Source organism: Antechinus flavipes, chromosome 2 (assembly GCF_016432865.1).
Source record: "Antechinus flavipes isolate AdamAnt ecotype Samford, QLD, Australia chromosome 2, AdamAnt_v2, whole genome shotgun sequence".
Taxonomy (NCBI): Eukaryota; Metazoa; Chordata; class Mammalia; order Dasyuromorphia; family Dasyuridae; genus Antechinus; species Antechinus flavipes.
The window spans coordinates 657,327,412-657,353,077 of record NC_067399.1 but is presented as its reverse complement, the minus strand read 5'-3'; the positions used below and the strand labels follow the sequence as shown (position 1 = coordinate 657,353,077).

The following is a 25,666-nucleotide window of genomic DNA, read 5'->3' as shown; positions in this document are numbered from 1 at the left end:
TGTTGTCATTAGTATTACATGGACAATTACAAGTTGAATTATGGATAAGAAGCAATTTTGGTTCCCATCCCAACAAAAAGAACACACTTCATTAAAAAATACTGTCAAATTTTAATATGCACTGGTGCTTTAAAAGAATAAATTATAGTGAGTGTACTCTTTTGAATCACAATGGGAAAGCTTTGGGGAGAGCCATTAAAAGCCCGCTCAAATTCCAATTACCAAGTACACAATTTATGAAAATATGGCTGCTCTCATGATATTTTCCTGGAGTGCAAGAGACTCAAACCACCCTCCATGGAGATATTTAAGCAGAATTGGTCATATTACCAGCTCCAGCCAAGAAGACTAATCCAATCTTTTCTTTTTCAAAAGGCTCAGAGCTTGGTCTTTCAATAGCAAAATCACCCATGGTGCCTTCAAGAAGCATTTGTACATTTCCACTTCCCAGGGCAGATGAGCCATGAAACCAGTTCTGGGGATCAGGATACACTTCAGTGGGAGAATAGAAGAATCCCCTCTCTCATTTTCATTTTAGCAGAAAGTGAGAAAAATGTTAATTAGCTTAATTACAACATGTCATGGGACTTTTATTATTCAACCCCTAGTAATCAAGTAGGCAAAAGGAAACCATACAAAAATTGAATTAGTTGCTGATTTTATGGAATCAAGATTCACCTTAAAGAGTTATAACCCAAAATTCCAAAGTATGCAATTTGTAAATCATTCCTATTGTGTCTTTACATCTAACATTTATGCCCATATTCTCCTATTGCACTGGATTATGTATAGTCTTAAAAAAAAAAAAGGAAAGAGAAATTTTTACTCAATTCTATCATCTCCCATATTTGGAGTGCTCTCCCTCTTTAACAGCACCTTTCAGAATCCTTATGGCCATTCAAGGATCAGGTCTGGTGCCAAATAGCATCTTGGATTTCCTCAGATGACCTTTCCTCACACGGATATATTTAATTATGTATATATAGTGTCCAGAGATTAGCTAGTGCTTGACACATAGTAAACCTTTAATAAATGCCGATGATTAACTGATTTCCTCCCCCTTTCCCAGAAGAACATGAACTCCTTAAGGTGAGGAATTATTTTAGTTTTATCTGCCTGGTACACCATAGGTGCTTATGAATGCTCATTGAATTGAATTGAATTGAATTAAACTCAATAGGACAGAATCAAGCTCTACTCCCTGTAATCTCTCTTTTTATTTAAAAAAAAAAAGTTACTTTCTCGCATCATCTCCATGTCTATGTTATATAAGATATATTAAGAGAAAAAAATTGTGAGGCTCCAGAGTAAAATAAAAAATTAATAGAAATGCTTCCAACTTATGGCTACAGCAAAAGAAAAGAGAAAAAAGAATGGAAAGCTTGTTACTATTAGATCATTTCACTGGAGGTCAAAGTTTCAATAAGAGGGAGGTTTTAGTTCAAATTTTTATCATCACTTATGGTTTGTATTTTATGTGGTTTTAAAAAATGCATTAAACCACACAAAAACCCTTCTCTGGTGATCCTGAGTCCTGCAGGAGAGTGCAATCCTGCCAAACAGGAAAAATTTCCCAAATAGTCTGAAAGACACCTTCTTATTAAGGAACAGCCCAGCCAAGCTCAAAGAGGCTCACAAAAATGATATGAGTTATTTAAAATTTGGGGTCATGCCCAACCAATGAAACAAGCAAAATTACAAAATAGCCTTTAATTCTAAATAGCCCCCTATTTTCATAGTGAAAACAGTGGGGAAAGGGCAGAAGGTAGTAAGAGTGACATCTTTTTTATACCACTTAAAAACACTAATCTTACCTTTGCCTTATTGTTTAATAAATGTTTCGTGTGAGAGAATCAATGGGGTAAACGTTTACTCAAAAACAAAGGAAGTACTCATCAAAATATGTCTGGGTAATGCTCTCCCACTGATGCTTATCAAGTTCATGGTGGAGAGTGAATGCACACAAAAACCTAACAGTGAAGCATGTGAATAAGGAGATTCACGTGCTGGGGACAACTCAAAACTCTGAAATGAAGGTCTTCGGATCTTTGATCTTTTTGTAGTACCTAAAATCACCTGCTAATCAAAAAACAAACTTTTGTCTGCTATCCTAGGGATGCTATAGCAATATCAAACTTTTTCCAAATACAAATGGGTAAGACCAAAGCACTGAGGAAGTACTGTGCTTTTTTAGGAAAAATTAATCATTAGATTTGGAATCATCCAAGTTAATCAGGTCTGCTCTCCATGGGATACAAGAAGTTTCCCTTTCTCAATTCATAGAAGAAAGCAAAGAGCCCCTGGGGGATATCTCCTCTCTCAAGCTGAGGATAATGACAGCTATGTAGTCTCCTCAACCTCCTCTTCCAATAGCAGAAGATTGTTTTCTCCAATCACCCGCTAGCAAAGCTATGTCTCTTCTTCAATCAATATAGCTCACAACAAAGTCAATGCTAATCCTCTTTATTCTTTATTTCTCCCTCTCAAGCCACAGATGACAGGAAAGGGACACACAAGCAAGCTCCTGAGAGATTTCATCTCTCTGTAGATGTAGAAAGTGCTAAATGGTTATAAGCTCAGACAGCTCCTCACAAAGGAGGAAGATCTTGCCTTCTTCCAATCAATTTCCAACAAAACTTGCCCACAATCAAACAGGCTTGCATACAAGCCTGTCAGCTGTGCTCAGATCCTACCAACTTATATAGTCTTTCTTCCCTAAGGAGCTTTTTCTTGTTACCTTCTTCTGACTCCTATGTTTATCTATTAACTTCTAATGCCTCAAAGCAGGAAGTATTAGCATTTAATCAGTTGCGTCTACTTTATGAAGAGAAACTCAAAAAAATCTCCTTTTCTGTGACCCCCAGAGTCCTTATATGTAATGGCTTAATTCTCTCTCAAGCACTTTCTAAAGAACCTACATCTTTTATCAGACTGTGTTTCTGAGTATCATACACAAATGTTCTTGTTTTACCCCTCTTCAAAAACCAAAATGTCCACCCATCAGAGTGGTTAGAACTAACCATTAAATTTAGCTCCCACCATTTCCTTTTTTGAAGTCCTTCCTCAGCTTCAAAGAGCAACTCAGATGCTCACTCCAAGAAGCCTTCCCTGATACTTCCCTGATCACCTCCATGTAAAAGCTGTAACCCTTTCCTCAACTCTCATATGGCACTCAGCCAAGTCCTCCTTTGCCCCTATCATATTCTGGCATATTATAATGTTCATTTGTATATATACTCTGTCCCTCCTGTTAAAATGCAAACTCCCTGAAGGCAGAGAATATACCATTTTCCCTCATTATATTCCCCCAATAATGAACAGCATAATAAATATATATTAGGATAGTATGGATGTGCATTTAGCAAGATCTTAATTTCAATAGTATTTTATGTTTCCAATGACATGGAAAAATAGATTTAACATTCATTTTTGTAAGATTTTGAGTTCCGAATTTTGTTCTCCCACCCTACCTCTCCCCTCCCAATACAGCAAAATCATTTAACAATATTTTAGAAGTATTAGACCACGGAAGGACCTGAAAATTCACTTCCAAAGATACAGGAGTCTTTAAACTAGTGCCTTAAGATGTCTGGTTCCACGGCTATCTCACAAAGCATTCTCCAAACTAACAGAAAAGACAAGAGTTCATCCCATTGTACAATCTAACATATAGAATATGGGGGAAGAAGTTCTATTGTTGTTGCTGTTGCTCTGAACTTGAAAAAATGCCCATGTGAACATTTCTATGTAAAAAGAATGGAAAGAGGAGACTGTACATGAAACTATAAATCCCATAAAGTTGAATTAGTTTTGAGTGCTTTATTTTTATTTAAAACTTAAACAGAAAATAGAAGGAAAAAAGAAAAAGAAAACCATTCGTCTTTGTTTTGCTCCCTGTCAGGTTTTCTTTTGTTATCTGCTGTGCACTTTTTAATTTATTCTTTTTTCCCCTTCATTCCCCTCCCCATCTCCCCCAAAGAGGCTACAGTTAACTATGGATATATTTATGTCTATAGATACACACACACACACACACACACACACACACACATATACACACACAAATAAATATACACACACCCATCCATACATTCTTACATACAAGTATATGCATACATACATATGCATTATTTTTTATTTCCTGTCCCTCCTAAGTCTTTTACTTTACTTGTACCACTAATTTGCCTTGCTACTACTTAACCCAAATACACAAAAAAATCCCTCCAATATCCTCTCTCCCAACCCTTTCCCTCTTCCTGTATCCCTTTCCCATTAATCCAAATATTTCATCCCATTCCAATTGATTTACACAACCTTCTATACCCCACCTTATCCTATTCCCTCCTGCTCTTATTGCTTTTTATTTTTGGAGGGTGCTATATCCTTCTTGGTATAAAGATAAATAAACATAGATAAATACATATACATGTGTGTACATATATGTGTGTATATAAATATCTATGTATAAATATATATGTATATAATATTGTTTCCTCTTTAATCCATTCCCAATATGAGTAGGAATTCAAAACAACCAGTCCTTTTCCTCCCATGTAATTCCTCTGTGTCAGCTTTTCCTCTGCATTTTGTTAGTATAGCATAATTATATAATTTTTACCTTTTCTTTGGATTGTTGATATATAATATTTTAAGACCTGCAGTCTTTTATTATAGCTGCTAATAGGCCTTGTACAAGACCAATTATAACTCCAGCATATATGAATTTATTTTTGTTGTTGTGTTTGTAAAATTTTCTCTTTATTCTAAGGGTTTTGATATTTAGCAATGATGTTCCTGTATGTTTTCCTTGTAAAATCTCTTTTAGGTGGTAATTACTGGGGTCTTTCTATTTCTACTTTCCTCTCTTATTTTATTACTCCAGGACAATTTTCTTTGATTATTTCTTATATTATTATATCAAGGTTCTCTTTTTGGCCAAAGCTTTCAGGCAGTCTAATTATACTTATGTTTTCTCTTCTTGATCTGTTTTCCAAATCTGTTGTTTTTCTTATGAGAGGTCTCACTCTCTTCTATTTTTTCATTCTTTATATTTTGTTTTATTATTTCTTGGGTCTCATAACTTCACTGTCTTCCCCTTCCCACTTCTTATTTTCAAAGAGTTATTTTCTTCCTAAAAATTCTGGAACTCCTTCTCTAGTTGATTGACTTTCTTTTCATAATCTATTTTTTTAAATAAGAGCTTGTTAGGATAATTACCTCTAATCATAGAGGAGGGGGTAGTGCCTCTAGCTTCACTTCAGCTCTCTCCTTCTAACCTGAAACCCCAAACTAAGACTTCTATCCTCCTGCAAGTGCCCACACACTATCAGTGTCCCTGCCTCATTGCTTTTGTACCCCCCAGCATATGGTTCCTTGTCACCAGAACCCTGTTTCTGCAATACAACTGGGCCCTGGCACTCCTAATCAGCAGAGATTCCCTTTGTCTTCCGGGACTCAGAGCCCTGAATCCCCATTCTATACTGGAGGTGAAAGTTCCTATGGGTAGGATGAGGATCTTTCAGACCCCAGCTAGCCCAAGGCTCCCTTTTTGCTGTTTCTGCTGAGCTGGTGGTCTAGGTGTGTTTACACTTCACACTTCATGTGGGTTAACCCTCATCAGGTTATCCCCCAGTTTGAGGTCTTGAGGACCTTGGTTCTGCCCCAAATCTTATTTGTTTTTAACCATCTGTTTGCCCTGAGGATAAATTTTGTTTTGTATCTGAGGAAAACCTAGAGAGCTTGGAATTTTCTGAGCTATTCGGATATTTTCCCAGAATCCTCTCTGTAGAGTACTTTTAAAAAATACCTACTCAATTCAACATATTAGTTCCAAAGTTGTCTCCTTGAAACAGATTCTCTTACTCTGAAGTCTTTAAACTATTTTTTTAAATACAGGGGGTCCTAAAATTTTAAAGACAACTTTAAGCTTTGATAAATAAACATTAATCCTATATTTAAACTATTAGTGCTTAAAACTGCACTAGGACTTTGGGGACATTCTGTATTTTTATTTCATTGGTCTTCTTTTTATCTAATATACTTTATTTTATGTACTTAACAACTTTGTTCTGAGAAGGGGTTCTCAGGCTACTGTACTCCACAATGAACTACAGATATGCATAATGCAACTGGCTCTGCAATCAGAGAAACAAGGTTCAAATCCTATTTCTGATACTCCTCTTGGGCCTTTTGGAAAGACATTGAATTCCTCGGGCCTTGCTTTCTCCATATAGAGAATGAAAGTGTTGAACTAGATAGTCTCTGAAATCCTTCCCAGTTTCAGAATCATTATTCTATGGTCCCATATCAAGTTAGGGAATGGTGGATGGTACAGTGCTCAAAGCAACAGGTTTGAAATCAGGAAGAGCTAACTGCAAATCCAGCATTGGCATTTGCTAGCTATGTGATCCTGGACAAGTCATTTGATCCTGTTTACCCCCATTTCCTCATCTGTAAAATGAGTTGCAAAAGCAAATGGCAAGCCACTTGAGTATCTTTGCCAAGAAAACCTCAAATGGGGTCATAAAAGATGAATAACTAAACAACAACGACAACTATATCAAATGATTGCTACACTGTCAGCATTAGAATTGAAAGACAAATATGAAACAGTAGCTGTTCTCTGGGTGATTACATTCTACTAAAAACTAACAAACTGAGTTGAGTATAAAATGATTCCCAAAATGAGTTGTACCACTTGGACTCAACAAGTAGATCCTGGTAACCTAAGTGCTCATTCTTAACATCCGAGGGCAGGGTTTCATCAAGTATTGTCATGAAAAAGATGATAACACAAGTATTCCATTAAATGAAATACTAGAGACCTTTCTCTCAGCTCTTATTCTGAAATTGCTGCTCTGCAGAAAAGCCTTTGGCAGCAAATGGTTGGTTTAACCTAGCATTATTCCTCATTCCCAGATAATTTTTTTCCTCTATTTCTGACAACACATTTTAAAAGAAAACCAAAGTTAATGTTCTCTCCAGATTACACGTCCAGTAAGCTCATGAAATATATGTGGGCACCAGCAGTAAAATGAGAAAGAGAACAAGGAGAAATGGACCAAAGCAGCAAGATCTGAAGGCTGACTTGGGGAAGAGATGCTATCTACAGGAAGCTTGCGAGCAAAAGTCCCTGGACAAGTGATCACTACCATAGCAACCAGAAGCCATCTCTTCTGTCTCTGAACCCTTTTCAATCCACCACACTGTCTCTCCAAAGATTCTGAAAAATAGGGGAGCAGGAAAGGAAGGTGAGAATAGCAATGCTATAAATAGTAATGCTGATAGCAAAATCCCACAGATCACTAGAGATTAAGAAAGATGTGGAACTGGAATTTAGGAGATGGATTTAGGATGAATTGATAGAGCTGGGAGTCATTTGCATAAGGATGATCAATGAATCCACAAGAAAATAACAGGTTCCCAAGGAAGAGAGTATAGGTTGGTGTAGTTGTAAGAACACTGGATTTGTATCAGAAAAATTGGGTTCCAATTCCTACTCTGACAGTTAAGACAGTTATGATTTTGGAGACATCTAAAAATTGAGGACATTGGACTAGATGACCTTCAATATCCCTCCCAACTCTAATCATAATTATTTGCTTCTAGAGAGAGAAAAGAGAAGGAACCCAGAAGAGAGTCTTCCTTGGAGGGAGGGGGAGCCATATGTAAAGGACAGGAACTAGACTGGAATGTGTTATTTAGCAATGTTATTTAGATAGAGCTTTAGAGAGTTACAAACTGGTTTGCCCACATTATCTCATTTAATTATCCAAGAATCCTTGAAGGCAGGTGCTGAGGATGATGTCATACCCATTTTACAGATGAAGAAACTGAGACTCAAAGAGGTTCAGGGGCAGGAATTGACACCTGATTTTCTTGACTCCAAATCCACCAACAGGAGAATCACCATAGTGATTCAAAAAGTGGAAGAGACAACAAAATACATACAATGTAAATACAATACCTACTACACTAGTAGCAAAGTGTTGTGGTGAAAAATAACTTGCATTAGGTTTCGTGAACTAGCATTACTAACTTTCAAAATCTGTTTTCCAAGAGAACTCACTGGCAGATAATGTCTTTCATTAACAAAATGGTTTCTGCTGAGGCAGAAAATGGAAACACAATTCCAAGTGCATTTTGCAATAAGGAAGCCATTAGAGGAATTGCAAGAGTGACCCAAGCATGGAACAAAGTCAAGTTAAAGTGGCCCAGCAAACAAATTTCCTTTTATATTTTTATTAATGTCTTTGGTTTTTATATCAGCTTTATTTCCAAATATATCATCTCTCCCAACCCAAAGAGTCATGGCATGTGACAAATAAAAAATGGGGCAAAATATTTTATCACAATTAATCACGTCAATCAAGTTTGACAATATATGCACTCTTCTACGTCCATAGTCCCCCACTGCACTTTCTCATTTCTATTTCAGGGTCAAGTTTTAGCATTCAGTTTTCTATTGTTATTGATATTGTTGGTTGTGATCTTGGTGCTTACTTAGCGCAGTACCCGAAACATAGTAGACACTAAATAAATGCCATTTGACTAAGTGTTCTTTCCATTTATTTCAATCAACTTTGTAAAGACATTTGAGACATTTAAAGAGAGTACATAGAACAGGATACAACAACACTCACTCTCTCATTCATTTGCCAAAAATTTATTGATGAACTACTTTGCACAAGATTTATGGGGGATAGAAAGTTCTGAGAAGTCTCCAAATAAAATAATATTTATAAAGTGCTTTGTAAACAATAAAGTATTATATATAATGTGACATCTGGCTGGCTTGTGATTATGATGGCTACAAATGTCTTACATTTATTTAGAAACTTCAAATCTTAAAAAAAATTATCATATTTGTTTATAGAACTATAAATTTGGAACTGTATTAGACTGTAGAAGCCATGAAGTACCACCCCTTGATTTTATAGTTAAGAAAATTGAAATAAATGAATTACTTAGGGTCTATATAGAAGTAGAATTTGAATTCAGATCTTCTTGATTCCCAGTTCAGCATTGTATTCATTGTGCCACCTCGTTGAAGAAAGGTAAGCTGAGGCAGGAATCATCACCATTTTTCACATGAGGAAGCTAGAGTTTGAACTAAGCAGATTAATACTTTTCAATGTCATCAAGCCCGGCTAGTGGCAGATATGATTCTAGAACCCAGAACTTTTGACTCCTTGCCTAGAGATCTTTCCACATTACCCTCAGAAATTGAACTACTTCTATATCTCTAATGAAAGGGATGCTATTCACTCAAAAAGAAAGGATATAAATAAAATCCATAATTCATACAGTACTTCAAAGGTTTCAAAGCACTTTCTATATTATTTCATTTGGTCCTCACAATAACCCTATGAGGAAGGTGACATTATTGTGCCCTTCCTGAGTTGAGGGAACTAAGTTTAAGAGAGATCGGTGATAGGAAACCAGATAATAGGAACCAGATTTTCAGAGGAGCAGCTAGGTTGTCATTGAATTGAATTGAAGTTGTATTGAAGTTAAATATAAGGACAAATGTCATATCAAAAAATAGAATGAGCTGCTCTCAGAGCATGTGAAGGTTTACTCCAAAGGAGGTCTTCAAGTCTTGAGGTAAGTTTTTCTGTTCTATTGTAGAGAGACTTCTGACCCCGGCCTAGAAGAACTGAATGAGTCTCAGACACCATCCAACTCTGTGATCCAACATAGTAAGGACAACATAAGCCATGGATGAAATGATCTGGAGAAATAGGGATCAATGATGATGTGAGGAGCTCCCTTCAGATTCAGCATCCAGATTAGGTCAGACACTCCTTTTCCATGTTCAGTAGGGAAGCAGATAGATTGTCCTACATACCCAAGGAATTTGGCAATACAATTGAAGGCCTGGTGTTTCAGGAAGGAGAAGATCAAATTCAGGTACAGCTGATTGGTTTTTATGCCTCTGACACCAAAGATAAGAAAGAGTCAACAAATTTATTGTTCAGTCATGTCTGATAGTGACACCACGGACTATCGCATGGAAATATTGGCTATGGGTTTTTTTGGCAAAGATTCTAGAGTGGTTTGCTAATGCCTTCTCCAACTCATTTTACAGATAAGGAAACTGAGGCAAACAGAGTTCAGTGACTAGTTAATATCTATGGCTGAATTTGAACTCAAATCTTTCTGACTCCAAACACAGTGCCCTATCCACTGAACCATCTTACAGCCTCCTACCAACAAATTAGGAAGCTTCAAGTTTCTTGTAAGTAAGATCCCAAACTTGGAATGCTCCAGAGAAGGGGCAGCACAGGCAGGGGTAACAGGCAGGAGAGGGGTATACTTATAAAATGGAGACAGTCTGAAACAAGAATGATTAAGTGGTTAAAACTAGGGGTTTTTCCGATTACCACAACAATGCTCTCAATAAGAAAAGATTTTAGAATATTTCTCCCTTTACTGAAAGTAAAGTCCAGAAAGGGGGGCCAGGAAACAGCACCTGCAAAACCCTATTTATCAAGAGGGACTAGCCTCAGAAAGACTCAGCTGCCAATATGGTAATGAATGATTTTCTATGAAAGGAAAATAAACACCATTCATTTGGAAATCCATTGCTCAGTCTGTGAACTCAGAATATCAATTTCCAAATTAAGCGTTAAAAATACACTCAAAAGGAGTTGATAAATATTGTACCAACTCTCCATGTAAAGTTGATCTTTTACCTGGTCTTTTGATAAGGAGAGCGCAACCAAAATCCACAGGGATCAGCACTTCCCTTTATTGTGCTTAAACTACACTGAGCATGGTACGAGAAGCGAATCAAAGTCAAGAAATACAATTCATTATAATGATCAAACTCAATGATTTTCTTCAAAATGAAAACTGAGTCCAGAGTTTTATAAGTTTTATAATGGTGACAAATTTGACATCAGAATCCTGGATTCTAATCCTGCTTCTGTCATTAGTATCTCAATGCTTTCAGAAAGTCACATTGTCTCTCCATTCTGTTTCCTCCTCTAGAAAATGAAGGGTTGAACTAGATAATCTCTAAGGTCTCTGACTTGAAATCCCAGAAAGGAAATTGATAAACTAGAATATATCAAGAGGAGAGAAACCAAGATAGTGAAGTTCTTATTGTTCGGAAATCAGCCAAAGGAACTGGGGGTGAGGTGGTTAAGATGAAGAAGACTCAGGGATACGATACATAAAAGCTGCTTTCAAATATACAAAGTACTGTCATATGGGGAAAGAATCCAAAATGTTCTGCCTGGCCCCAGAGAGCAAACAAGGAGTGATGGGAAGAAGTTGTATTGAAGTTAAATATAAGGACAAATGTCATATCAAAAAATAGAATGAGCTGCTCTCAGAGCATGTGAAGGTTTACTCCAAAGGAGGTCTTCAAGTCTTGAGGTAAGTTTTTTTGTTCTATTGTAGAGAGACTTCTGATCCCGGCCTAGAAGAACTGAATGAGTCTCAGACACCATCCAACTCTGTGATGCTGTGATTCTAAGTCCCATGATGGCAACCCAGAGCTCCAATCTCCACAGAAGAGAATTATGACACATGAGGAGCCATTAGTCAAAGACAGGGGCCATCTCACTACTCTTTGTATGCCCACTACAGAACAGGTGCTGATACACCAAGCCTGGTACGGAACAGGTGCTGAATAAATGTTTATTGATTAATCAGCAGTGTGGCCCAAGCCAATTGGAATGATAATGAAACACACTAAAAATGCCATTTTTAAAAATTCATTCAAATAGCAAAAATGTTGGAGCCAATGCAACAGTTTGATTCAATTCAACAGATTTTCTGCAACACCTTCTCTGTGCCCAGAGGAAAGACAATATTGAACTCCCTCTCTGCTCTCTTTCTCCTCTCTAACCCCTAAATTGGCTCAGTTTCAACTTAACACAATCTTGGATTTCCCCAATGAACAATTTACTTTTTTTGAAGTGCAGAATCAGGACTTCCTGAATATAACCATCTTTTAATACAACCCCGGTCAGTAAGTACTAGAAGTTGTTATTACATTCATGACTGTTAAGGGGCCCGTGTTTAAACCAGTTGGTGGTCTCAGCCTATGTCCTTGAAAAGAGACACAGTAGCCGGCCAAATGCTCAACAGGAATTCTATGCTGTTGACAATCTCAGCAGAGATGCCATAATTCAATAAAGATAAGAAAAATAAGAGAAATCTAGCATTTCATGGAAACAGATTTAAGCTGTTATTTTTCAAAGCTACAGGGAGACCCTCAGGAAATGAAATGTCCTAAAAGCAACAATAAATATTTTATTAAGCTTTTGTGGTTCCCGATCCCTGCTTCATGGAGTTCATGGATGAGCAAAGGGATCATCCACCAACACACACAACCGTTATGTACAATGTTGCATGATGAGTTAGAGAGGTACACAGAGATGTTCTATGAGGTATGGGGGGGGACATTCTTGAAACAAGGGAATCAGGGGAAGCTATGTGGAGGTGAAAGCATTTAAGAAGGGATAGAAACACAAAGGAGCATGAGAATTCAGCGTATGTTCAAGATAGAACCTGCTTCGCTTTGGAAAAATTAAAATAATTAAATTAGAAAAGGTTAGATTATGGGGAATTTAAATGTCAGGAATTGAAGTGATTTAAATGCCTCGGAACTGTACTTACAAGTATTTCTGGATGGAGCATACAGAACAGAACCATTATTATTATTATTCCTATTCTACAGATTAGGAAAGTAAGATTCAAGTTTCTTGGAATCAGAATTGTTGTCATTTCCATATCTGTAGGCCAGGACCTAGCATAATATCTCATATGTTATAAGTGAGTAATAAATTCTTCTTAGATTGGACTCTATTAAATTATTATGGATTAAATATAGGATGGAAATAGTTATGTATAGGGCATCACAGAACAGTTTGGTTTTCTAGACCAGGCCTCTTCCTACACTAGAATGATGGGCAAAGGATGATGTTAATCTTGAGGATACAAGGAAAAACTGCTAAGCAAGAGACTTGGCCAGTCTGATAAAGAATGCTATAAATGGATTCTTAAGGGGAGAAGAAGAAAAATATCCATCTAAAACTGTAAAACCAGACACTCTCGAGGACCACAGGCAAAACGTAGAGAGAACACTTTGTAAGAATGGTACCCAGTAATTCTCGAGAGAAAACAGCAATGAAGGAGGTCATGAAAAATACTTATGTCCTTGGACAACTATGTAACTATCCACAGAATATCAGCAATAAAATAAAGTAAACTTGAAACTTTAACCAAGAAAGATAAACAAAATAATATATGTATCATTGAAACCAAGATAGGGTAATGCAAGACAAAACACTGAACTGGTAGTCAAAGACTCGAGTTCAAATCCTAGATCTGATGTTTAGCCAACCAAGTGACCTTGGACAATTATTTTACTTAAATTACACTTTTCATTTACATAAAGTGGGAGTGACTTTATTTGTGTAGCATCTAAGTGGTGCTGTGGGCAGAGTGCCAAGATTGGAATCAGGAAAACTCTTCTTTCTGAGTTCAAATGTGAACTCTGACACAAGTTCTATGATTCTGGACAAGTCACTTAACTCTGTTCACCTCAGTTACCTCACATGTGAGGAGAAAATGGCAAAGCATTCTAGTATCTCTGCCAAGAAAATCACAAACGGAACCACAGAAAGTGAGATATGATTGAAAATGACTGAACAACATTATCAATCTTACTTGACTGTTTTAAGAGTCAGATGAAATAAAGCTTCTATGACCGTGTAAACAAGAGTTATAATAATTACCGGTGGGTTTGAATGACTGGGACACCTCCAATACAACGATGTACCTTGTCCAAAAAAAAAAAATGAATCTGTTAAAAGGGATCGGAAGAGTGTGGTCTTTTAGATACTCTATTCATCAGTGGAAGTCTACAGCTTTGTGGTCACAAACACAGCAGAGAATATTGGGATGAAAACAGAATAAAGGAAAAATAAGGATTTGGGAGAGATTGTATAGCCTAAGAGGACGTGGATTATGGCTTCCCAAGACAGATAAGAAAAATGACACAGAGGCAAAAGAAATCAGTTATGAGTGATTTCAACTATCCAGAATTCTTCTAGACTTCTCCTTCTATTTAGAGCAGAACATTTTCAGAATTCTTGTTTTGCCTTGCTTATGGTTCTATCTCTGAAAAGGTAGGGGAAGACAGAACCTACAAGGAAAAATTATTTGAAAGCAACTTGGAATGATGGAAAGAGCATTTGAAGACAGAAGACTTGAGTCCTAGTTCTGTGACTTACCAGCCATGGAATCATACAAAAGTCATATTAGCTCTTAAGGGCCCGGTTTTCTCATCTGTAAAAATGGGCAATTTAGATTAAATTATCTCTAAGAACCTTTAGTTATACTGATACTACCCAACTAGGAAAGTAAAAATTACTAAAACTTTGGAAGAAAGGGATTATTTCACCTTGGAAACGAGAAAAGGGAAATATCTAGAAAGTCACAAATGCATATAGTCGTAGAGTGTGCTTTGAAGGCTTCCAGAAGGCACTCTACTGCATAGAGCCTGAGACTTAAAGTCAACAAGAACTGAGTTCAAATTCAGCTTCAAACACTTACTGGCCATATATTCCTAGGCAAATCACTTAAGCTCTCTTTTTCTCAGTTCTTTCATCTCTAAAATGGGCATAATAATGGTACCTATCTCATAGAATTGTTATGGAGATTAAATGATATATTTGTAGAATACTTTGCAGATCTCAAAGTGTAATAGAAGAGTTTTTATTGTTTTTAGTTGTATCCAACTCATCATGAGCCTATTTGTGGTTTTATTGACTAAGACACCAGAGCAGTGGTTCTCAAAGTCTGGTCCAGAGCATCCTGGGAATCTCTGAAATCTTTTCAGAAAGTCTACAAATTCATAATTAGCTTTTATTTTTAATGTGATCAATGTCTATAACTATAAACCACATAAACAAAAACTCTTTGGATAGATCCTCAATCATTTTTAATAGGATAAAGATATTGAGAACAAAAGTTTGAGGACCACTGCACTAGAGCAATTTATAATCTCCTTCTCTAGATTATTATACAGATGAGGAAATTGAAGCAAACAGGGTTAAGTAAACTGTCCAGGATCATATAATTAAATGTCTGAAACTAATTTGAACTCAGGAAGAGAAACTTCCTGACTCCAGGTCCATACTCTATCCACTATGCCACCTGGTAGTCCAATTATAGAAATACTAGCTATTATTACTATTATCATAATTATTATTATTTAAAAAACTACATAATTATTATTATTGTAGTTAGCTATTTCAATAAATTGCAGCATTAGGAAAAGCTAATGTGAGCTCAGGAGAACAGAGAAGAATACTGAGACAATATCTTAAACAGAGATGCCTAAGAAGAGACAGAGAACTACAGAACCGGTAGATTACCATCACTCTGAGCACAGATAAAGAAGAAGAAGTCTAGCAGTTAGTAATAGGAGCCCAGGTGATTGAAGTCAGGAAGAAACAGGCCCAAACCACCCTCTAGATACTGAGGTTAGGGTCAAACAGGGTCAGATCACTCTATTCTAAAGTGTGGGAGGAAATGGTGCTAGCTCTGGCACAAAGTCCCAAATTGTGAATTAATGCTACAGATAGAACTGAACATAACAAAATACCTATCACTACAAAGAAATATTATAGCTTAAGATAGACAAGAGGCAAAACCCAGAAGGAAATAGTTCCATGAAATGAAGAGGAAATAAAAGGAGAGACAGAGACAGAGAGACAGAGAAATGATATAAATAATGAAAGAAATAACAAATGATAACAAATGGAGTAACAAATGAAATTGAATCTCTAGAGAAACAATTTCATTTCAATTCATTCAATTCAAACAAATTGGAAGAAGAATAAGTAGCTTAGGGCACAATCAAGAAAACCTTGTTTTCTTCATTAAAATTTTAATTAAATTTAAAAAATTAAAATGGAACAAATAGAATTTAATGATTCCATGACACAACAAGAAATAGTAGGATAAATCAAAGATTAGAGAAAAAAGAAGCTTGTATAATGTATTTATCATGATGGACATGGCTCTCTTCAACAATGAGATGATCCAAATCAATTCCAATTGTTCAGTAATAAAAGAGAACCAACTACACCCGGTGAAAGAACTATGGGAAATGAGTGTGAACCACAACATAGCATTTGCACTCTTTCTGTTATTGTCTGCTTGTATTTTTGTTTTCCTTCTCAGGTTATTTTTTTCTTTCTAAATCTGATTTTTCTTGTGCAACAAGATAACTGTATAAATATGTATATACATATTGTATTGTATTTAACATATTTAATATGCATTGGACTACCTGCCATCCAAGGGAGATGGTGGAGAGAAGGTGGGTAAAAGTTGGAACAGAAGGTTTTGCAAGGGTCGATGTTGAAAAATTGCCCATGCATATGTTTTATAAATAAGAAGCTATAATAAAAAATAGAGAATTTTGACTAAAAAAATAAAAATGTATTTATCATGAAAAATAACTGACTTGGAAGATAATTCAAGAAGAAATAATTTAAGAATTCTTGGATTTCCTGAAAACTATTATCAAAACCAATTTCAAGAAATTTCAAGAAGTCATAAAGGAAAAGCTCTGAAATTTATGGGAGCCACAAAGCAAAGAGAAAATAGGAACACTATACAAGTCACTACCTGCTAGGAAGAAGAGAAGGCAGAGCAGACATCAGTTGAATCTTACTCTTATCTAAATCATACAAAGGAAAGTTAAATACATAAATACAGAGAGAAATACAGTTAGTAATTCATGTAACAATGGGGAAATCTACTGGGATAGGAAAACAGGAAGGAGTTTAAGAGGGAGAATAGAGTCACAGAAGGATAATTAAAAGCAAAACAAACTTCACCTTCAAAGGATAGATCATAAAAGGAGATTAAGAAGGAAAGATAACACTTCCTGGCTGTGTGAACTCTGGGCAAGTCACTTAACCCCATTTGCCTTAGCAAAAAACAAAGAAGGAAAGATAAAATGTAACAAGCAATAATCAGTATCAGGGTAAGATGAAGAGTGAATGGGCAGGGGAGTAGAAGCAGATGGTTCTCATTTCAAATCATTTGTATTGTCTACTTTGCTTCTTTTTTATCACCTCCTTCTTTGCAAATCGAAAAGCAGGGACCAAAGAAAGAAAAAAGGTTAAGTGGTGAAAATGGAGAAAAATACTTAATTGCAATCAATTATAATCATGACCATGGACACACTGCTGAAAGACCACATAGCAGATATCCAGCCACAAAGCCAGGAAGACTTAGATTCAAGTATCAATTATGTCAATTTCTGGCTCATGATCTTGGCTAAATGATTTAACTTCTCAGTGCTCTAAATATACTAAATACTAAATCACTAAAATACTAAAATCAAAGAGAGAGTGTAATTTATCTGTAAATTCTCCATAATAGTAAAATCATAGGTCCAATTTTTGTCCCTAACTGTGAACATGAATGGGATGAATTCACTAGTAAAACAGAAAAGGATAACAGAATGGATCAGAAGGAAGACTCCCAACAATCTGCTGTTTACATAAGCATAGTTGTAACATAAATACTCACATAGAGTTAACTTGAAAAAATATGGAAAGCACTCATGATTTCAGACAACAACAACAAAATAGATGTGGTTAAAATAAATATAAATTATAGTTTGTTTAAAGGCAATGAAATAACATCAATACTTAATACATATGCACCAAATGGCATAGCATCCAAGTATTTAAAAGGAACATTTATTGAATTACAGAGACAGATAGCAAAACTGAAAAGATTAATTCAGAATTATGCTTTTCTTGGGCTGGTTTTTCTAGAGAATTTAATAATGGTAGAACTTTCTAAAGCAAAGCAATCCTCCCAAACTTGTCCTGAGGTCCTCTTTCCAAAATCATTTGTCAAGGTTTTGTATAGGAATGATTTGGAGGAGGAAATGAAAGGAAGAAGATACATGCCATCTACATAGATAATAGAGTATAATTACACTTCAAGGAACTGTGATTTCATCAGTATGAGAGGACTGGCCACCAATACAGAACCAGCCCCTTTTCTAGCTTAGAAGATGGTCTTTGAGAGTTGTCATTATGAAAGAAAAAATCATTGCCCCTTGGCCAATCCAGTCATGAGTTTCTCCAAACTTAACTGGGCTGTTCCTCAAGTAACTATCATAAAAGTCCATCACCATAATTCATAATAATAATTATTATTCCATTTTTTAATCCATTGCTACAATTTTCCTCAAGGCCTTGATAGTTTAGGAAAGCCTGATAAGGTTCATGTCTCAGTGGTTTCACTTTAGAGACCAATGGGTCACCTTGATGCTAAGATGACACAATGGAGGAGGAACATACACACACACACACACACACACACACACACACACACACACACACATAATGAAGAACTTTTTCCCAGCTATTTTTAATCAAACATGGAACTTTTTCAGTTTTCTATTGGATCTTTGACCGATTTCTGTTTAAATGCTCTTCCCATTTATGACATTTCATCTACTGTCTCCATGTTCTTGAATAAATGTCACCCCTTCCCCCATGTCTGGAATGCACTCCTTCACTTCAGTCTGGGAAAATCCATAGCTTCCTAAAAAGGATTGCTCAGATATTGCCACTTAGACAAGGTCTTTCATATCCCAACCACCATCCTAGTCACTAGTAGTTCCTTCTCCTTGCAATTCCTTCACAATATTTCTGCATGTTTTACTATTTATTGATGTACATATTGCATGCCATATTTGCATGCCATGTCGTGAGCCTCCTCCCAGTGAAATATAAACTCCTCAGTGATAAGGATTTCATCTTTTTCTTTGTATTCCCAGAGTTAAGCATAGGAACTCCCTAAAAATAATTTTAACAATTTAGCTATTGGGCCATAAAGCCAGTCACCAATGACCTTTGCCAACTAAGAGTAATGCATTGAAAGAGCAGACTTCAAGTTTCCCATTGAGTACCACAAAACAATGTTGTGCTCATCCAGGTTCTACTCACAGCAGACACGTGTTGCAGGAGGTACATGACATCAATCATGTCAGCCAAGATGAGCAGCCTGGTGACAGCAGCTAACAAGGCACGGGCAACCTGAACCACCGCTTCCCTCTTAGGCAGATAACAGGGATCATCTGTAAATGTTTCAGCCGATACCTTCAGAGCTTCACCTGAAAAACAGATCCAAAAAAGATTCAGTTAGATAAAGAGAAACATGACCCATTTATATCCAATATTCACACTAGTTCAATCCATGTTAGCAAAGTTAATGGGTCCCCATAGATTGGGGAATGGCTTTATAACTTGTGGCACAGGAAAGTAATGGGAAATCATTGTGTCATAAGAATGAAGAATATGAGGTGTTCAGAGAACAAAAGAAAATGTACAAACTGACACAGAGGGGAAAGTAAGTGAACTAGAAAATAAATACACTTGATGTCTATGACAATGTAAGTAAAAAGAACAGTAAACTAAAGTTGAGCATTCTATCAATGAAATGACCATTCCCAGTTCCAGAAATTGGATGAAAAAATTCAAATCCTTCCTTTCACTGGATCACAGGAGCCTGTGGGCATGAAGTATCATATATGTGGCTAGATGTGATTGCCGAGTTGCTTTTACTTAAATGTTAGGAGTTTTTCTTTGCTTTATTACAAGAAAAGACTTACAAGATGAATGAGAGTGACTGAGGGAATATAACCCAAAATGAGTGTGATACATCAAAAAAAATATCAATAAAAATCTGTAAATATTTTAAAAATCAATCAGACATTTAAGAAGGGTTGATCAGAGGAATCAAGCATGCACACTCAGGTGGAAATCAGGTTCCCCAAGAGATTCCTAAAGCAGTTGGATAGCATGCTAGATAAAGTATTGAGCCTGAAGATAAGAAACTTTGAATTCCACTCTGGCCTCATACTTACTAGCTGTGTGACACTAGACAAGTCATTTAATTGCAGTCTGATTCCATTTCCCCATCCATAAAATATAGATAATAAAAAGATCTACCTTCCAGGGTGGTTTTGAGGATCAATCGGTATACTTTTTATAAAGCATTTTGCAAAACATTAGTGCTATACCATTCTCCAATTGATAAATGGTCAAAGGATATGAACAGACAATTTTCAGATGATGAAATTGAAACTATTACCACTCATATGAAAGAGTGTTCCAAATCATTATTGGTCAGAGAAATGCAAATTAAGACAACTCTGAGATACCACTACACACCTGTCAGATTGGCTAAGATGACAGGAAAAAATAATGATGAATGTTGGAGGGGATGCGGGAAAACTGGGACACTGATGCATTGTTGGTGGAACTGTGAACGAATCCAACCATTCTGGAGAGCAATCTGGAATTATGCCCAAAAAGTTACCAAATTGTGCATACCCTTTGATCCAGCAGTGTTTCTATTGGGCTTATATCCCAAAGAAATACTAAAGAAGGGAAAGGGACCTGTATGTGCTAAAATGTTTGTGGCAGCCCTGTTTGTAGTGGCTAGAAACTGGAAAATGAATGGATGCCCATCAATTGGAAAATGGCTGGGTAAATTGTGGTATATGAATGTTATGGAATATTATTGTTCTGTAAGAAATGACCAGCAGGATGAATACAGAGAGGACTGGCGAGACTTACATGAACTGATGCTAAGTGAAATGAGCAGAACCAGGAGATCACTTTACACTTCGACAACGATATTGTATGAGGATGTATTCTGATGGAAGTGGAATTCTTTGACAAAGACTCAATTTCAATTGGTAAATGATGGATAGAAGCAGCTATACCCAAAGAAAGAACACTGGGAAACAAATGTGAACTATTTGCATTTTTGTTTTTCTTTCCGAGTTGTTTTTTACCTTCTGAATCCAATTCTCCCTGTGCAACAAGAGAACTGCTCAGTTCTGCACACATATATTGTATCTAGGATATACTGCAACATATTTAACATATATAGGACTGCTTGCCATCTAGGGGAGGGAGTGGAGGGAAGGAGGGGAAAAATCAGAACAGAAGCGAGTGCAAGGGATAATGTTGTAAAAAAAATTACCCTGGCATGGATTCTGTCAATATAAACTTATTATAAAATAAAATAAAATATTAAAAAATAAAATAAATTAATTAAATTAATTAAAAAACATTAGTGCTATAAAAATTAGCTATTATTATCATTATTAATATTGTTAACTGTTATTGTTATCAATACTGCTACTACTACTATAGCTGCTGCTGCTGCTACTACTACTACTACTACTTCTACTACTACTATTATTACCACTACTACTAGCAATCAAAAATGGAAAACACACAAATGAGATGGAGAAATCAAACCCCCCCACCAACTAATGAAAAATCAACCAAGAAAGCGTCAATTTTCAAAAAAGGTAAGCACTAGGTGTTTTTAGGTCATCAAGTAATCTCCTTCCCATGGACTTAGAATCTATATGAACATTGGATAAACTGTGCCAATTCAGATTCTAAAGTGAACAACCTAGATCTAATGAATAATAAAAATAATTAAGCACACGTAATAAAATTGCAAAGGCATATTGGGCTTCGAAAAATAACTAGATACATGGGACTCAATAAAATTCCACACTTTGTTCTCCAAATAAGCCCTCAAGATGAAAGCATGGCCCAAATCTCCTCAAGGCTTTGGGATGGAATTAATTAGATCCAATTGTGTTGCTTAATCTTAAAAGAATCATTTTCTACTTTGACTTCTTTCTCTGACCTGGAGTTACTTCAGGAAAATCACTAAATCTAGCTTACATTTAGCTTTTGCGTAAGTTTTCTCAAATATGAGTAAAAAGGACCAAAGGCACAATATATATGGGCAGGATAACTATCATTATGCCAAAGGGAAAAATGCAAAAGTTGCACAGGATTTATAGGAATCCATAAATATCTACAGAAACTCAAATACTCAACATGCCTATTAGCTCCTCACAGAAGGAACCTAAAGCTAAGGTTTCCCCAGGGACTTCTATGATATTCTATTGCATCTCTAGCCCAACCAAAAGTTCCTACACAATTCCTCCTACACTTGTAGGATCCATATCTGGTTTGGATTTCTATCCCTACCTTAAAGCAAAAATATCTTGCTGATTGAGCAACCCCCCCTTTGATCCTGTCCAAATAACTTGCTAGCTTTCTTCTATCCCTTCATTTAACAATGCTCAGGTATTAAATGGGCAATTTTTTTCTTTCTCCAAATAACTCTGAATCAGGAAATTCCTTCTAGAATATATAACCACCAAAGTCTTGAATTTAGGAACTCCTGAACTTGGGGTTATACTTGAAGCTACCTCCAAGGCTAAGAATTCCTTCTTAGGCTGAATGGATATGCACATGCCTGTTGCTTCTCAGAGTTTCTTAAGAAAGTCTTACATTGTCCCCAGCTATTAATATCTCTTGAAATAGAAAAATGTGCTCTCAGGATCTCTTCTTCCAAGTCTTGTTCAAAAACATGTGATTCCCCTTTATTTTTGCCCCAACATCCCATTCCCAGATCCTAGATGGGGAAGGAATAAGACAGAAGGCAGTTTCTCCAATTGATGAATGGTCAAAGGATATGAACAGACAATTTCCATATGAAGAAATTGAAACTGCTTCTAGTCATATGGAAAAATGCTCCAAATCACTATTGGTCAGAGAAATGCAAATTAAGATAACTCTGAGATACCACTACACACCTCTCAGATTGTTCTAAAATGACAGGAAAAGACAACAAATATTAGAGGGGATATAAGAAGACTGGGACACTGATACACTGTTGGCAGAACTGTGAATGGATTTCCAACGATTCTGGAGAGCAATTTGGAACTATGCTCAAAAAGTCATTAAACTGTGCATACCCTTTGACCTAGAAGTATTTCTACTGGGCTTATATCCCAAAGAGATTTTAAAGGAGGGAAAGGGACCTACATGTGCAAAAATGTTTGTGGCAGCCCTTTTCATAGTGGCTAGAAACTGAAAATTTAATGGATAACCATCAATTGGAGAATGGCTGAACAAATTGCAGTATATGAATCTTATGGCATATTATTGTTCTATAAAAAATGACCAGCAGGATGATTTCAGAGAGGCCTGGAGACCCTTACATGAACTGATGCTGAGTGAAATGAGCAGAACCAAGAGATCATTGTACATGGCAACAACAAGACTATACAGTGATCAGTTCTGATGGACGTGGCTCTCTTCAACAATGAGATGATTCAAACCAGTTCCGATTGTTCAGTGATGAAGAGAGCCATCTACTCCCAGAGAGAGGACTGTGGGAACTGAGTGTGGACCACTCTTTCTCACTCTTTCTCTTGTTGTTTGCTTGCACTTCATTTTCTTTCTCAAGTTTTTTTTCTTCCTTCTTGATCTAATTTTTCTTGTACAGCAAGGTAACTATATAAATATGTGTACATATATTATATTTAACATATATTATAACACATTTAACATGTATTAGGCTACCTGCCAGCTAGGGGAAGGGATGGGGAAAGGAAGGGGAAATTAGGAGCAGAAGGTTTTGCAAGGGTCAACATTGTAAAATTACCCATGCATATATTTTGTAAATAAAAAGTTTTAATTAAAGAGAAGGAGGGCAGGCTTGCTTCTTAGCTCCCTTTTAGGTAGAGACCTAATACCACTGTCTCCCTTTCAACAACATCTAAAAAACTGAAATGAGAAGTTAAGACTGTCAGCTCCTAGTAAACATGAAAGATCTCTACTGATAGCCATTTTGTTTACAAAATATAATTTCTTTAGTGAAAAGAATTTCCACTCCAATATATGATTGGAAAGATCATACTTTAAGTCAAGCATATGATAGTTCCCTAAGAAAGGTTTAATATCAAGAGAATTCTATTGTACTCTCATAGAGTCTACTCGGGTCCCCCCCCCTCAAAAGAAGTTTCACTGTAGTAGAAAATGTACCACATCTCCTTCAAATTATAAACAGTTTATTTTCTTATGCTTTGATATTAAAAAAAAAAAACAGGTATTATTTCTACCCAAAAGAATGAAGAAAATTTAACCTGTTAAATCTCTTTAGTTCTTGAAGGACATTCTGAATTTGGAGTATTTCCAGTATTGTGAATAACAGAAACAATGAAATTTCTCATAATAGTTAAATCCTTGAAAATCCTTCAGTTTCACAACTTGACACATTACAATTAGATATAACAGTGAATCTTGAGGCTATGCCATATAAGGTTCAGTTAAAGGAACTGTGAATATTTAACCTAGAGAAGACTCAGTAAGTACATGATAGTCATGTTCAAATATCTGAAGAGTTATTTTATGGAGAAGGGAATGAATAAAGCAATGGTCATGGAAAAAGGAAGACCAATATTTGATTCTTGCCTCAGACACTGTTTATGTGACCCTGGGCAAGTCACATTTCCTTATCACTAATAACAGCACTTATCACTCATAGTCATAGGAAAAAATGAGGTAATATTCATAATAAAACACTTTGAAAACTTTAAAATAACATATAAATATTATTTGTCATCATCATCATCAGTCATCATTGTGTTGTGTTTGGCCCCAGAAACTAGGACCAGTAGCAATATGTGAACATTGCAGAAAGATAAGTTTATGCTTTGTACCAGAGAAGGCTTCTTCACATTTGATGCTGTTCAAAGTAAAAGACAATGCTGTGGAGGATAATGGGGTCTCTCTCCATGGAGGTTTTCAAATTGAGATTTGGTGACCAACCACTTGCTATAGATATTATAGAGATAATTCTGAATCAAGAATGGTTTAGATTAGGTCATTTTTGCAATCTTCCACTCATTCCTTATTTGGAAGTGAGATTGGATTTGTTTTAATTGTCCTCAAATGGAAAAAGTGAGAAAAACAAAAGTAAAAATTCAGAGATAGATTTCACTTTGATTATAAGGAAAACTATGAGGGGCAGTTTAAAGTATGGTAGGTTACCTCAAGAGAGTGGGATCCCTATCCCTGGAAGTAGTCAGATGGAAACTTGGGTAATCACTTGTTGAGAATGTTGCAGAGAAGAACTCTTTTGTTAAACCCAGCTAGGATAAAAGTGCCTTCCAAATTCTTTGCTTCTGAGTCATGAGAACTAGAGTAAGAACTATCTCACAGCCCAAAACACTATGACATGAAACCCCTTTGGAATATGAGTGCTGAGAGGTCAGAATCATATCCTCTTTGTAGGTTGTGGTACCACTGGGCTTTTACACTCATTTGGGTCGTGATTCTACCCACTCTACAAAAGTTAAACTATGTTCCAAATAGCCAGGTGAAAATAGTGACACTTCCAAACCAGCCAGGCTGGCAAGCAAAAAATTTGTATTAGTGAGGGAATCACTGAATTGAAATCATTGAAGAAAAAAGTCTCTCTGTCTCTCTGTCAAAAGTCTAAAGACTGGGGTATTCAATGAGATCCAAAAATAAGCCTGAAGAAAGGAAGAATTTCACTCATAAGAGCCAGGAGACACTTAAACAGTTACCTCGAAGTAGATAGGACAAAACTGAAAAGTAAAATATTCTAAATTTGGAGACTTGGGAGAATCTGATAATCTCTCTATGTGTGAGAGTTAAGAGAAGCCAAAGCTAACACTTTTAAAAAGCATCTTATATAGATATGGGTCTAGTTACCCAAAGGGCAATGGAGTTGAGCTTGGTGGGTATGAGTA

The 25,666-nt window shown here is 36.2% G+C and overlaps 1 protein-coding gene across 1 annotated transcript in view; it reads right to left on the bottom strand.

The window, feature by feature from the left end:
• The window catches only part of CTNNA3 (catenin alpha 3), a 1,962,241-nt gene that overhangs the window by 1,843,483 nt on the left and 93,092 nt on the right, over positions 1–25,666 (bottom strand). The window contains exon 4 of the mRNA XM_051982587.1: positions 19,008–19,174. Within this exon, the coding sequence (XP_051838547.1) occupies positions 19,008–19,174 (167 nt within the window). The remainder of the gene's footprint in view (positions 1–19,007; positions 19,175–25,666) is intronic.